At 39.2% G+C, this 16132-nt stretch overlaps 1 protein-coding gene across 1 annotated transcript; it reads left to right on the forward strand.

Annotated features, from left to right (window-relative positions):
- The first annotated feature begins 9853 nt into the window (after positions 1 to 9853).
- LOC147608017 (proline dehydrogenase 1, mitochondrial-like) lies at positions 9854 to 13255 on the forward strand. Its single transcript, XM_086790021.1, has 4 exons — positions 9854 to 10347; positions 11617 to 12268; positions 12354 to 12594; positions 12682 to 13255. The coding sequence occupies exons 1-4, from the start codon at positions 9964 to 9966 to the stop codon at positions 12719 to 12721; spliced, it is 1317 nt and encodes a 438-aa protein (XP_086646147.1). The 5' UTR covers positions 9854 to 9963; the 3' UTR covers positions 12722 to 13255.
- The last annotated feature ends 2877 nt before the right edge of the window (positions 13256 to 16132 follow it).

Consider the following 16132-nt stretch of genomic DNA (forward strand, 5'->3'; position numbering starts at 1 on the left):
AGGTCGTTTGAGCATGCTAGCGTGGGCCGTTTGTAAAAAGCAACCTCCGATCCTCTAACTTTCTTCTCTGGAGCATCTGAAACTTGATGCAAAACATCGAGTTTTGTGGTAGAGTTGATGTTTTGCATCAACTTTGATGCAAAACATCGAGTTTTGTGGTAGAGTTGATGTTTTGCATCAACTTTGATGCAAAACATCGAGTTTTGTGGTAGAGTTGATGTTTTACATCAAATCGACGCAAAACATCAACTTTTAGCCTAAAAGAACATCAACTTTTCCACACAACTCGATGTTTTGCATCAAAAGTGGTTTTTTGATTTACTTTTTAATATTAGTATTAATTAAGAAAGAAAGGTGTTGCTTTTCTTTGCTTTGAAATACCAAAAGTCTTGTGAAATTGTTGCTTTCTCGAGAAGACGATGTTGTTTCTTATATCCTATGGTTTAGTTAAGCAATTGTATTGTTATCTTGATTAAGTTAAAGTACAAGTACATCTTCTCCTTTCCTTGATGCTAATCCTATTTCCGTGCTTGTGTAGCTAGGTGGCGACGTTAGCGAGGCCCAGAGTCGGCCCAATATATCCCTCCTACCATTGGGAAGATGAGACTCACTAGTTTAGGCGAGTGTTATGAATGATACCTAGTTCTGCAGGCCCAAGCTAGTGTGGTGAATAAGCCCACCCTAGCATGTAGGCATCCCTCCAAGGAGTGGGAGGATCAAGCCATGGAGCCTGAGAGGCCGACAGGCCGGCTTGAGTCCTCGCCAACTACCAAACGAACAAGGTGTATGGTCCCATAAGGATTGCCCAGTCTATAAAGACTAGAAGGCCAAATTCTAGATCATCATGCAGAATAAAGTAAAGGAATAAGAGAGCCTACATCTGGCTATGGATAGAGTTGAACATTGTATTTATTTTTTTATTAAATCCCTTGTTTACTAGGATTGTTGTATCATTGTTAAGGGTTGTCTAAACGAACACTGTGTAAGGTCATTGATTAAGGAACTTGTTTATATATGTCACATAGCGTGCAAGGACTAATTAGAAAACAAAATTAATGCGTGAGTTGGGTGGAAAGTGGGAGGATGGAATGCCCCAATGGCACCATCCTAATGGACGGGTGGACCCGATTAATTGGGAAGCTTTCCAATAGAATTAATTGAAAGCTCTACGTTAGTTAAGTAGGTCCCTGGGCAACCCTATTATAGAGGATTAAGCCAGCGAGGCTGTGCCTCGCATAAATGGAAAAAAAGCGTTGTTTCTAGGAATCAAGAATAGAGGTTGCCCAAGTTAAGGTCAATCACTCTATGGGTGATTTGATTTTAAGAATCATTTAGGAGACCATGCTCCCCTTGTTGGTTGCTGAGGCGGGGGATAGAACTAGGTCTTACCTATTAGTCGTATCTTTGCATCTTTACATGGTCGAAGTGTCGACGAAGAGTAGGAATTTTTTTCTCTTGTTAGATCTAGTAGACTATCTTAAGTTTTCCCCTATTTAGGATGAGAGGAACCTTACAACACTTAACTACTGGACAAACAAACCTAACCAATGTAGAGAATAATCCCAAGGCCCTAGAGAAGTGGTTGGAAGAGAAAGACAAAGAACCTAAAGCTATAGAGATAGGGCTCAAAGCACAAATGTCGACCTTGGAAGGATAGTTGATGCAGGCTAAAGACATTTATAGAATAAGCTACAAGAACTACGAGATTCATGCCAAAGATCTCAAGGGCGCCCTAGAAAGCTTACAAATAGAAAGGGTAGCTATGTTAGAAAGCCACCAACATGTCATCTCCCACTTGAATGAAGAGATTTTGGATGCCCAACAAGACTGCAAGATGAGGTGACGATGCCCAACAAAGATAAGGATGCCTTAATGCTACATCATCTATATCTCCAGGAAGCCCATCTCAATAAAGGAAGATAGAGGTAGCAAAGGCTATGGCTGACCATCAAGAACACGTCACCGCTCTCCAGCAACTTTGTCCAAATAGAAAACCCATCCTCGTCATCTAGGTAGAAGAGGATGACAGCTACAACAAACTAATGGACAGGGTAGTCCCTCTGAATGACCTTCTAGTGGTTCCTCGGGCCCCTAGTGAAACCTTTTCCTTGTTTTTTGCTTCCCTATTATGTCAATCCTACAATAATAATGGTGGCTATATTTACACGGGCCCTCAAACTCAATGAAGGTCATGCTATGTACATTTACCCATTATATCCCATTGTACTTAACTTCAAATCTTGGTGTAGGGTGCTAATTAACTCAGCTAACTTTAATAAGGGGGAAGATCTCCTAGAACTAATGAAACCCTCTAACATAAATTATTTTATAACTCCCCTCCCTAAGATATAGACCAGCCTTGATTAAATGCTACAGCACGGATGGGTAGAGGCTTAGAATACTGCCAACACCTACCACTCCATAATAGCAAATTCTATCATCCTTATGGTATCTAAAAAAAAATTGATCTTAGTTGTGCACATCTACACAACTTATTAACATCACAAATAGTATCTAGGGTAGCAGGCCTTGTGGCAATAGATTTCGAGGATGGAAACTCCATCAGGTAGTAGGGGGGATGCTAATCCCATTTTGACGGTAACCTAGCATCTCTCAATTACATAAGAGAGATAGAAGTGTCATGAAATGGCATTATAAACATTGTAATTATGAGAATGGCTGGTGATGCCATAAATTTATGTATCTTGTAATCATTTAGTTCATCTTTCATTAAGTTTTGGGTGCCCAAATGTGAATAAGGGCCAGTTGTATAAATAATAACAATCTCATAATACAAGACACAATCCCCCTTTGTGCCAATTGAGTCTAGTCTTATCTCCTGCGGCTCTCTTGTGTATGGTGAGAGAGAGGGAGCTTCATTCTTGGTGAATGTTCCTCTTATACTTGTGTTCATGAGTGTGAGAGTAGAGAGGAGTGAGTGTCCTTGTACGAAGAAATGAAACCTCATGGTGGTGAAAACTTGAGGAGGGGAGCCAAGAGAGCGGAGCTAGCTACCACTAGCATAGCTTAGAGTCTTGAAAGATATTGGCTTGGATACCAGCAAGTTTCCAATAATGTGTTAAGATAAGCATTATCCATTGCATTAGGAGAGGGGATGGTGTAGCTTGTAATAAAGGCCCATAAATTAATAACCATATAAATTTCAAATTGAAATGAGAAATAGAACACCTTGTTACACTAATCTCCTCTTTAAAGCCCACCCTTCCTAGCAAGACACTTCATTAAATTTAATTGTAAATTCAATAATCTCTTTTTTTTTGCTACATAGTGTATCTTTTAATTCTTCATCATCAATTGTTTAGATCCTTCTTTTTTTTCCCCTAATTCATCTTACCTTGGACCTAGTCTCTTTCCTCTTTTTAAGCCTATCATAGGCAATTTTTAGAATTATGTTGATCTCTTCTAATGTTGTGACTTCCTTAGAATGAATATTCTCATTTTTCTCAAACTCGTGACTGAATGACTTGTTGTTGATCTTGATGGAGTTGACATCCCATGGCATTATATTCAAATTCATCTTCCTTACACTAGTCACCCCCAAACATGGACAACCTCTCATAATATCCTAGATGCCCTCCCCTCCCTTTTCCTAGAAAAGACATGAAATTTGACATACCCCTAAAAATTATTGAGAAATAATCTCTAATAGGAGCATGTACACGTGTGTGTGAACACCATGTGTTTGTAAATAAGTGCATGTGAGTTTGAATGGTTTGAGTGTGTGTGAAGTGTGTAAGTTTGATTAGACCAAGAGGAAGGTGTGTAAGTTTGATTGGACCAAGAGGAAGGTCCTATAGTGTGAATTCAATGTGAACAAAGATTCTAGTGTATGTTTCAGTTTGAATGGTTTGAGTGTGTGTGAGGTGTGTAAGTTTTATTAGACCAAGAGGAAGGTCCTAGAGTGTGGATTGGACCAAGAGTAAGGTCCTAGAATGTGGATTGGATGTGAAGGAATATTCTAGACTATGGATTGGATAAGGACATAAATCTCATAAGATGTTGTATTTGGTTATGAACTAATATGGGACAAAATCTACTTTCTCTATGATATAAAATCTTTTGAGCATTGTTTATCTTATCTCTTCTCCATGAGTTTCTCTCCCTTTTGGACCCTTTGGATATATTCTACCATTAATTTAAAGGCCTAAATTTATTCTTCTTCTCATTATCATAAAGACTTAGTGACTCAACAAATACCATGCCTATTGTTGGGCTTCTTAAGGTTTTAATCCTTGTATACTTTGATGTGTGCCAGTCCTTGTGACATCTTCCAAGGTTTTAATCCTTGTATACTTTGATGTGTGCAAGTCCTTGTGACATCTTCCAAGGGTGGCAGCATAGTGAAAAACACTAAACATAGAAAAAAGTACACCTAATAAGGGCAAAAGAGGTTGTTATATATCAAAGACAAGTACATCTATAAAAGGGGCAATAGATATTTATAAAGATCAACAAGCAATGCCCCTATGATGAAAGCAAGAGAGATTTTGAAAAATCAACAAGGAAGGCCCCTGAACCCTATGATGATAGAGCAGGTTCAGGGTTCAGATCAACAAGTAGTGCCCCTATGATGAGAGCAAGAGAGATTTTCAAAAATCAACAAGGCCCCTAAACCCTATGATGATAGTAGGTTCAGGGTTTAGGGTTCACGATCAACAAGGAGTGCATCTATGATAAGAATTGTAGATCAACAACTAATGGGAGATCGAGAAGTAAAATTTGATAGAGAAGTTTTTGAAAAGATTTTGAGTGATAATATTGATGGAAGGAGCATTTTAGCATGAAAAAAAGGGGGGGGGGGAATGAAAATTTTTGCAAAAAAAAAAATCAAATTTTTGGTTGACTAAAATCTTAGATTCATAAGGTACATAACAAGCTAAAACTTTTTTTTTGGGGGGGGGGGAGAGAGAGAGAGAGAGAGAGAGAGAGAGAGGATAAAAAATTGGCTAGCTTATAGCCTCTAAATTACAACTAGGAAATGTATTTGTAATAGTTAGATTCCCTCATTTTTAGGTTATATTCTCCCATTTTTTAGGCTCTAATGCTTCCCATTATGAGGTTCTTTTTTAGTCCATTTCACACCTAATGGGAAAAATGACTAACTTGTTCATGTATAAAAAAGATTAATTCCATCCTAAATAAATAAAAGTACTTCTGGAAATATAACATACATACATACATATATATATATAAAATGAAAACTATGATTCTCAAGAAGCGTGCAAGATAGAAAATACAGGTGTGAGAGAGAAACACCAGATTGGGTGCCAACTGCCCCCCCCCCAAAGCGTGTGCCAAAAGTATCCCCGCTTGAGTATTTATAGATTTTATTACTTATAAAAACAGGTTACATGGCTATTCTAGCCCTTGCTTTCTCTACAAGCTTTCTTTTTGCAAAAATTGGATAAAATATTTGAAAAATCTGACTCCCATGATAGTCCTCCCAGTTGAGAAGACAACCGTCCTCGGTTGTAAATATCATCAGCGCTGCACGGGTGATTAAACACATTAATCGTTCCCACATTGGATTCACTCACACTGTCTTTACACGTATTGCACGTGTCTTAAGTTGATTGGATTCACTCACAATCGAATTCACACTCTTTACATGTGTCACATGTGTCTTAGAGTTGATCAGATTCACTCACATGTGTCTTAGAGTTGATCAGATTCACTCACAATCAAACTCACACTTAATTGGATTTGCTCACAATGTCTTCACGTGCATCGCACGTGTTCATAGATTTGATCAGATTCACTCAGAATCAAACTCACACCACACGTCTCGCACATTACCGTTGATCGGATTCACTCAAAATCAACTTAGCTTGAATACCCAAGATATTCTTTTCACTTGTTGGGTCACCCAACAATAACTAAATTAATTATGAAATTCATTTTGTTTCTACAAAATAACTTGCAGCACTAAGATCAAGATGTTAATAAGTTAGTTTAAATCTATCATGAATTAAGAATTTGGAATATAAATTTTATTTTCCCAAGGTTTTGGCAAAATAAATTAAGACTAGAAAAACATGTAGAAATATATATATTATTTGTTAGCTTAATGTAAAACTAGTTGACGAAAAATAGATAACATGTGTATTTGAAACTTTTAAAAAGTTGCTACAAAAATAAACAAATATTAAATAAAACTTGACAATGTAAAATAGAATCCAAAAGTAATAAAGTCTTACCTTGATAGATTGTTGGCTACAAAATGAAAAAGTTAAGAAAACATAGAATTTTAAACAATTCATAAATAACTAAAAATGTAATCATTTGGTAAAGATGAGGACCTATCGTGTTTAAGTAGAGATGTTAATTGTCGAAAGCTCAACACACGGCTCCATGGTAGTAGAGATCATTGGTATAACCCAAGTCCCAAATCCTGCAAAAATACTAGCACATCTAAAATTATTTAGTCGAAAGTGCAAACGATTTTGGTCATGATCCTATAACAATAATCATTTTTTAAAATAATAATTATTTCTTTCTTTGTCTTCTTCTTCTTCTTCTTCTTTATCTTCCTCTTCTTCTTCTCCTTCTTCTTTCTTCTTCTTCTTCTTCTTCTTTCTCTTCTTCTTCTCCCTCTTCTTTCTCTTCTTCTACTCCTTCTTTTCCTCTTCTTCTTCTTCTCCCTCTCTCCTCTTCTTCTTCTTCTCCCTCTCTCCTCCTCTTCTTCTTCTCCTTCTCTCTTCTTCTTCTTTTCCTTCTCTCTCTTCTTCTTCTTTTCCTTCTCTCTCTCTCTCTCTCCTCCTCCTCTTCTTCTCTCTCCTCTTCTTCTACTTCTACTTCTTCTTCTTTTCCTTCTCTCTCCTCTTCTTTTTCTTCTTTTTCTTCTTCTTCTTTTCCTTCTCTCACCTCTTCTTCTTCTTCTCCCTCTCCTCTTCTTCTTCTTCTCCCATGGCTCACCACAAACTACCATGCAACGGTCGTCATGGCATTTCAATGCCTAGAAAAAAAGGGTATGTGGGGAGAATGGAGGCTAGTTTGCGTTTGTCTCTTGAGGAGACACCCACGCTACTCGTTGCTCGTGTGTCGACAGTTGTTGGTTGCTATTGTTGGCTTGTAGTTCTTGCTGGTCGACCGGTGCTAGGTTTAGCGTGCTCTCTTGGCATTGTCCATTCTACGCGACTGTGTTGACCAATGCACGCACTATGCAGTTTGCCCCAGTGTTGAAACCGATGTCGGCCTTCCAGCGGTGTGACATTCACGGTGGATCCTCGAGTTTTATGCCTGCCCAATTGCTCTGTGCACCTTAAGACAAAGGACATGTTGGTCCCAGGCCGTCTGAGTGCCTCAAACATACACCTTTTGATGGACAGAGCATAACTGCTAGGCTCTAATACCATTGAAACAAAAACTGCGATTCTTAGAAAGCATGCAAAATAGAAAATATAGGCACGAGAGAGAAACACCAGATTGGGTGCCAATCGCCCCACCAAGCGTGTGCCAAAAGCATCGCCGCGTGAGTATTTATAGATTTTATTACTTTACAAAAATAGGTTACATGGCTATTTTAGCCCTTTCTTTCTCTACAAGCTTTCTTTTTATAAAAATTGGATACAGTATTTGAAAAATCTCACTTTCAAGATAATAATATATGTGTATGTATGTATGTATGCAATTGACAAATCTTTTGAATTGCTCCCAATTTCTTCCAAGGTTTATTAATCATCTAACCTTTGGTTAGTTACATGAGATAGTTCTTCCATTTTGTCATTCTAGAGATGAACTCTTTAGACTACAAGCGTGAGGATTCAAAAAGAAGAACCATAAACACCCAAGGTGGGACAACTCATTTACACATGTAGCAATGTTTCATTCTAGGAAGGAATTATACAAAGTAGAAAATTTAAAGCACCCAAGGTGAGGCAACTCACTTATAGGTGTAGAAATGTCTTATTCTTGGAAGGACTTATAACAAAAGTACCAATGTCCAAATAGATACTAATATATAAATGGTAACAAAAGGTTGAACTTTCATTACAAGACAAATGCAACATTTCAATGTTCAAATGTAATGCATTGTCATGTTATCTTGGATGACCCTTAAGTTGGGATAATTTAACTAGAAAACATTAGAAAGAAGAGTTCTAACCTCAAGTCTCTTATTTGATAAGTTTAAAGAAGAATTTCTTCTTATCAAATTCTAGATCATTTAAAGTTTTATCAATTGTCCAATGGAGAGTCAATCCAAACAAAAAAGATGCACATAATAATTTGTTTTACAATTTTCTACTATTAGTATAGGCTAGAGTCATAACAAGACACATGCAAGAAGATACGATTCAAGTATGCCATCATCTTCTTTGTAACCCTTTTTTGTTTTGTTTTTCTAATGTGGAAATAAGGTGCATGAATATGATGTACTTGCCTATATTGTGTACACAAAGCTTTTGTTACCATTATTATGGTATGTAATGCCATTGGTGGTTCTAACCTAAATGGGTGTCTCAAAAGTTAAGCTATGAGACACATAAAACTCCCATGTAACACACACACACACACATGTTTATGCACAAGTGTATGCACATGCACGTGTACAAGCACATACATACGCACATGCACATGTACATGCAAACGTACATGCACACACACACACAAACTCACTCACTCACTCACTCTCACTCATGCACATGTGTGCGCGTGTACGCGTGCATGCGCGCACACACACACACACACTCACACACATGTAGTGTATGTATGCATGCATGCACACACACATGCATGTAGATGCTAAAAAATTGATCTTATATGGACGAAGGAAACTCTTTGTATACAAAATTCTACATGTTGTCTGGCTATGGTTGAGAAATTAAAGGTAAGTGTGAATGTAAAAGGCAAGTCACATAGAAAGTGTTGGACACATGCATAGCGTAGTGGTGGTCAAAGTGTCAAAGTCTCAAAGGGTTGATCAAATTTTGATTCTCATACTATTTATTATGATATCACAAGGGGGAAAGGGGAGGGGCCACTTAGGGTGCATAGGTGTGCATGCAAATAATACAGATGTAAAGAGCTACAAAAACTTGGGTATAAGTTGTTTAAAATATGGGGTTGAGAGTTAGGTTATGTTGATTGTTATTGCGAAAACTATTGTTGAATGAGTTAAATGTGGAGACAAATCATATTGTGAGTTAATTTGTAAAAGCACTCACTGATTTATTACTCCTAGAGGCATTTGTAAAACGAGTGATAGCCATGCATGAATGGATGGACGAGGCAAGGGCCTCGGATGATAAATGCAAGCATGATCTCTAGTGAATTGGTTGTGTAAGAAAGCAACAAAAGAAAAGACTAGTCTATCTTGTTGTCATCCTCATTGTTGGGATCGAGGGTGTTTACACACTGCTGGATATTATTGTCATCCTCATTGGGATCGAGGGTGCAGTTTACACACTGCTGGATATTATTGTCATCCTGATTGGGATCGAGGGTGCAGTTTACACATTGCTGGATATTGTTGGTAAGAATGAAATCACTTCAACTGTTCAAGCACTTAGCTTGCCTCAAAATCCTTTACATACTTATGGGTGGAAAATTTTAACTGGCTTGCCAATGCATGTACATCACCCCTTCTTCATCTTACATGGGGGCTGAGGTAGAAAGTGTAAAAGCTGTCAATGAAGACACAACCTAATGGTAAGGTGTTGAAGTCCCAAGCATGAGGTGCTGGGTTCAAAAACTTGCTGGGTGTTGACGGTAGCATGAAAGCACACACGTACACGAGCACAAAAGATCCCAAAAAAAGTGTAAAAGCTAGGAGCCATCCATGCATTGCTAAGTGGAGTGTAATGGATGGGCTCTTCCACATGGGTGTTCAATTATTTTTTATGAAACACCTTTGTTGCTAGTGTGTGTGTCCAATAAGCAGGTTTTCTGAAGCTCTCTCTCTCTCTCTCTCTCTCTCTCTCTCTTAGACACACAGATACACAGATGGCATGGCGCCCTGACGACCCCTCCCTCTACGCCGACCTCACTACCGGCGAGCTCGTGCGGAGCTTGGTGAATCTGCAGCTGCTGGCGTGCGAGCCGGTAGTGGGTCTCACTACTCGCCTCCTCAGCTCGCCGCTCATGGAGCAGCCGATCGTCCGTGGGCCGGCCTTCTGGGCGCTCCGTCGCTTGGCCTTCGCCCACTTCTGCGCCGGCGAGGATCTCCCCGAGGCCTCCGCCACGCTCGCCGGCCTCTGGCACCGCCTCCGTCTCCAGGGCATTCTCAACTTCGCTCTCGAAGACGCCCTCGATAACGCTTCTTGTGACTCCAACCTCCTTGTATTCCTCGATACCGTTCGCCAGGCCCAGAGTCTGCCCCCTGGATCGGTACGTGTTGGGCTCTTCTTTTCTACATGCGCATTTCTGGTTCTTTGAGAGAGAGAGAGAGAGAGAGAGAGAGAGAGAGAGAGAGAGAGAGTGGATGTCCAGGTAGCTCTTCTTTTCTACATGCGCATTTCTGGTTCTTTGAGAGAGAGAGAGTGTGTGTGTGTGTGTGTGTGTGTGTGTTTGTGGATGTATCAAGGGGTCATGTATGGAAGCATGCAATGTTTGTAATCTAGAGAGTGCATGTATCGAGAGAGAGAGAGAGAGAGAGAGAGAGAGAGAGAGAGAGAGTGGATGTATCTAGAGAGAGTATGTATAGAAGCATGCAATGTTTGTAATCTAGAGAGTTTGCATGTATCAAGGGGTCAACCAGAGAGAGAGAGAGAGAGAGGAGAATCGATGGATGTATCTAGAGAGAGTATGTATAGAAGCATGCAATGTTTGTAATCTAGAGAGTGTGCATGTATCAAGGGATTGAGAGAGAGAGAGAGAGAGAGAGAGAGAGAGAGAGAATGGATGGATGTTTCTAGAGAGCGTATGTATAGAAGCATGCAATGTTTGTAATTTAGAGAGTTTGCATGTATCAAGGGGTCGATGAGAGAGAGAGAGAGAGAGAGAGAGAGAGAGAGGGGGTCGACGAGAGAGAGAGAGAGAGAGAGAGAGAGAGAGAATCATTTAGCATCTGCAAAAAACCAAATGGTCTGTGAGACCAGAACTGTTACAATATAGTCATGAAGGAACTGTATCATGTAGTGATATGAAAAAGTGATCTAACCAAAAGAACAGAATATGAGGGGGAGAGAAAGAAAGATGAGGAAGAAGAAAGTTATTTTAACGTCTATGGAAGGACAAAATGACCTATGAGACCAAATACATAAATGAAGACCATGAAGCTCTTATGCCAAATCTCTCAGATCCGATAAAAAAACACCAAACCAAACTAAAATAGAAGTCCTAGTATTCATCTACTATGCCTCTAGACTATGCTAACTATAGGTGCTATTGGATGAGCAGTGGGTTTTGGGTTCTGGAAATTTTGGATGAGAGCTTTTCCATCACGTAAAATGGAGAGAGAGATTTCAATGGCCACGGAAGGCCAACAAATGATCTATGAGACCCATACAAGCACATAGCATCCGTTAGATAGATGGGGGGGGGGGGGGTGGGAGAGAGAGAGAGAGAGAGAGAGAGGCATCAGTAGTGAGTTTTTATATAGAGAGAAATGGGTAGTTTCTTTAGATAAATTCATTCATAAAAGTTTTTTCTCCATAGGTGAGTTTCGCATGTGTGAAAATTACAGCCATATGCCCTGTACCACTGCTGGAGCATATCAGTCATCTTCTGCGATGGCAGCACAAGCACCCTGACTTTCATCTGCCATGGCAAGAAGAGAGTTTACCCCTCTTTGCACCTGAAAGTCCGGTATTTTGTCTGCAAAATGAGCCCCAATCCTTGACCCTGGAAGAGGAGAAGTGCCTGGCCATGGCTAAGCAGAGGTTATGGCAGCTTTGTGGGGAGTCCAGAAAAGTGGATCTTCCTCTCCTTGTGGATGCTGAATACACATCTGTGCAGCCAGCTATTGACTACTTGACATATGCAGCCACGCTCCATTTCAATAAGCATGGTGATGGGGGTACTTTGGTATATGGTACCATGCAGGCTTACCTCAAAGATGCATTTCCACGGCTGAAGATTGCCATGGATGCAGCCTCTAGAAGAGGTGTTCCTTTGGGGGTAAAGCTGGTTAGGGGTGCTTATATTGTGAGAGAGAGTGCGCTTGCAGCATCTCTCAGTATGCCCTCTCCTATCCACGATTCCATCGAGAACACCCACAAGTGTTATAATGACAGTGCTGCCTTCATGTTGGAAAGGGCGGCAGCTGGTCGAGGATGTGTCATTTTGGCCACTCATAACATGGAGTCAGGTAAAGGTTGCATTCGATTCATTCACAATTGGTGTGCTGTTTTGTTAATTTCTGAATGCAACCTCATGCTGTTACGCCCATGCAGGGAGAGCTGCTGCAGCCAAGGCTATGGAGCTTGGCTTGACAAACAGAGACAGCCGTTTGCAATTTGGGCAGCTAAAAGGGATGGCGGACGGTCTGTCATTGACTTTGGTACGGGCGGGCTTTAGAGTGAGCAAGTACCTTGCATTTGGGCCCATGGCTCGTGTGCTGCCCTACCTCATCAGGAGAGCTGAAGAAAACAAAGGGGTGCTAAAAAACACCATTGTGGATCGCCGATGCATCAGGTGAAGTAAAGCACTTTTTAGAGTTGCCTTTTTATGACATTGTCTTTATCTTTGCTTGCATTCAATCTTTGTTCGGAAATGATGCAGACAGGAGCTTATGCACCGCTTGTTGAAACGGACAAGGTAAAAACAGCTTGTCTACCTTGTCCACCATCTGACCAATAGGAAAGTGAAATAAGAATTCTTGCTGGGCAATTCCACATTGCATCCTGAAACTAACGGAAGACATTTTTCTTCTAAGAATCCTTAAGTTGGGAATAAGGCTCTGGATAAATTACGGTGAATGTGCACTAATCAAATGAAGATGGTGGTGGGGAGGTGATTCTTGAGCCCCATTAGACACTTACTCTAGTGACATGTGCATGTCACTTGGGCCTTGGCCTTGAACAAGACATACAAGCCCATGGTCTTACTGTGCATGGATTAAAAGGCATGGTTGATTAAGAGGAAACAATGGTGTGGTGGTGGATTAACGAAATGTAAACTCGTCATCTGAAGACATTCAAGTCAAGCAGAAAGCACAAGGTGAATGAAAAGTTAAGACCATGTATGATCCACAACAGTGCGTCACATCCGAAATATTGTTTTTTCTTCAAAGCATGAAGAGTAAGCTAGAGTTATAGGTTGTTATTAATTATTATGTGGATGCATCTAAATACTACATAAGCTCTCTTGAAATTATTTTAGTGAGCATATCTATACCGTGTAATAATTGTATGCATGGTTTAGTCTTTCCCAGTGATACCTTATAAAAAAATTCACTGTCATATTGCAGCCAAGATATTGATTGCCATATTGCAACAAGTGCACACTTGCATATGAATCTTTTCAAGGCCACACTTCTCAAATAGGATCAATGTGTACAAATGAATCTCTCTCTCTCTCTCTCTCACACAAGACCATTAGTAGCATTAAGATGGTCAGCTGAGATTTGAGAGCACATTAAATTAAAAGTCTAAATTGAAGGTGAAGAGAGAGGTAGGTGAAGGTCCTTCAGTTACACGGACGGTTTACCTTATGAGTCGTCTATGGATAGAGATAAAGTGGGATACTTAGATGATCGATTATACAAGTAATCGTCTATGGATAGAGATAAAGTGGGATACTTAGATGATCGATTATACAAGTAATCATTCTGATGATTGATTGGGAGCTAACATTTGTCCAAGTTTCACGGCATGGTAATTATGCATTGATTTTTTTTTTTCACACACCCGGGGCCCACTCAAGTGGGTGGAATTTGTTATTGTACCAAATGTAATAAGATTGGGGTTCTAAAAGGGCTTCAAGCACAAGTCAAAACCTCACCTCAAAACTAAAGAAATATTGGCAACTGTGAAAGCACACGTGAAGCAAAGTTTACGAAGGAACACTTAATCCTTCTTGCCAAAGGAAAAAGAAGCCAAAGGCTTCATTTTTTACTTTTAGAATGACTTAAAGTCAAGGCCAAGGAGTGTGATGACTCCTCAGAGCCAAGGCCAAGGATTACAATGAGAAATTGTTCACAAACAAAAATGTGAAAGGATTTTGCATGAAAAGAAAAGTAAGATTTTTTGGGGGATTTTTAAATATTTTTGTTGGTGTGAAAAGAGCTTTGGTATGCATTTTAGGAGGCATCACTAACCCAAACAAAGCTTGGGCACTTAGAAATATAGTTGTAAGACAATGGAATACATCTCTCTTAAGAGGTGACAGCTTCATGGTGAAAAGTGGAAAAAGGCTATGTATATAGCCCCAATAACATGGAGAAGTAGGGAAGGATGGAAAAGAAGGTACGTTAGTATGAGTGCACATAGATTCTATAGACCACAAGGAAATAGAATTGGATGAACACTACATGTGGGTATATGATAACTTTGAATGCAATGTGCGAATGTGGGTTGACTATACACACAATGAAGAGTTGTATAAATGGAGACTTTTGGAAGAAATTGTATGGACAATGAATGGAGATTTTACTTCTGTATACATTTGGTAATGATAGATAAGTTGGTAGCTACAAAGTGATTAAGGGTGGTGAACTAATTTGGTAAAATGCTTATAGTGATAAAACACATCAAAAGCTACTCTCAAAGAATAAATTTCACTTGGACAAACAAGCAACCATGCAATGAACTCAAGTTCAGACTAGACCATTTTTACATTGATCAAGAGCATTCATGCATAGGTGCTATATGATTGTACTATAGGAGATTACCATTCCATGATAATGCTTGTAGCAAAAGCGTACAAAACCTTTGTAAGAGGATTTTCATAAAGCAACACTTGAAAACAATATTCTCAAGAAGGAATTTAAGAGAATCTAGAGAGAGGACATTGTGAGGCAAAGGCTTGATAATATATGGGTTCAAAAAACAAAGAATAGAGGCATTAACAATGGGGACACCACATAGCTAAAAACAGAAAGATGTTAAGAAACAAAACTCTAAAGAAGTGTAGAAACAAGGCAGTTATTGAAGCTTGTAAAGCCTAAGCTTGATTAGGCAAATGGTGGACTCATGGGAACACTAATTTGTCAAAGATTTCTATGAATTATATATAGATCTCTTTTCTTAGCAACCAGTCCCAACACTAAATTAAGAGGAGATAACATTCCAAATACCGTTTGTAGCCATGTTAAGAACATAATGGATGCTTATTTTACTCTTGAAGAACTAGAAGATGCAATGAATGGAAACCTCCCAAATTAGAGGGTGGACTAACTAGGGAATGGTATAGATGGATATGTGATTTTTTTTTATAAAAGAGGGCTATTGCACAAATGGAAGATGATCTAATTTTGTGTGTGTAAACATTATCAACTATCCATTATGATATTGGAATAATTAAGCTTCTTGACAATATTAGAGAAGTTTTGGACTCAGAAAGGGCCTTATATTAAGGAAAAAATCATTAACAATGATAGGAGGGTTAGGTGTCCATTTGTAGGAGCCATCTTTTTGCTACCTTTTTTAATTGGAAAACACACATCTCTCCGAGTATCTCTCACTTTACTCCCCACCACTTATCCACTTTTGTATACACCTTTTATATGATTATTCTCACATCTTTTTGGTACTTTGCAAACTTGCTTTTAGGTGGGCCCAAAAATCACTTTTGTGTTTCTTTCCCAAATGACATTTTATATTGTTTAAATTCTCCCCCATTGCATTTTTATGCAAGATCCTTTGTTGTAGCTTCAATATTTTTGTTCTCTCCACACAAGCCCCCCCCCCCCCCCCCTATATTTTATTTTTCATATTCATTTGAGATTCATCTTCACAATGGATTTAACTTCTAAGCAATAGTGACTAAAGAATCACATCAATGACTATGTTATTATAACAATAAAAACCTAGAAGGTGAATGGATTAAGAAAGATTTCAAGGTGGGTCTCTGGATCTTTACGCAACCATCAACCATTAGACCTCATAAACTTTGGAAGAGGATGTAATTAAATAAGCATTGGAAAGGATATCTTATAAGTTTCACACAAGCAAAAGATCCGGTGATGGTGGCTAGTATACAACATGTTTACATGGTTGAGGATATGTCCCTT

This window comes from Cibotium barometz, chromosome 54 (assembly GCF_041138505.1).
Source record: "Cibotium barometz isolate CiBa-2024 chromosome 54, ASM4113850v1, whole genome shotgun sequence".
In the NCBI taxonomy this organism is placed as follows: domain Eukaryota; kingdom Viridiplantae; phylum Streptophyta; class Polypodiopsida; order Cyatheales; family Cibotiaceae; genus Cibotium; species Cibotium barometz.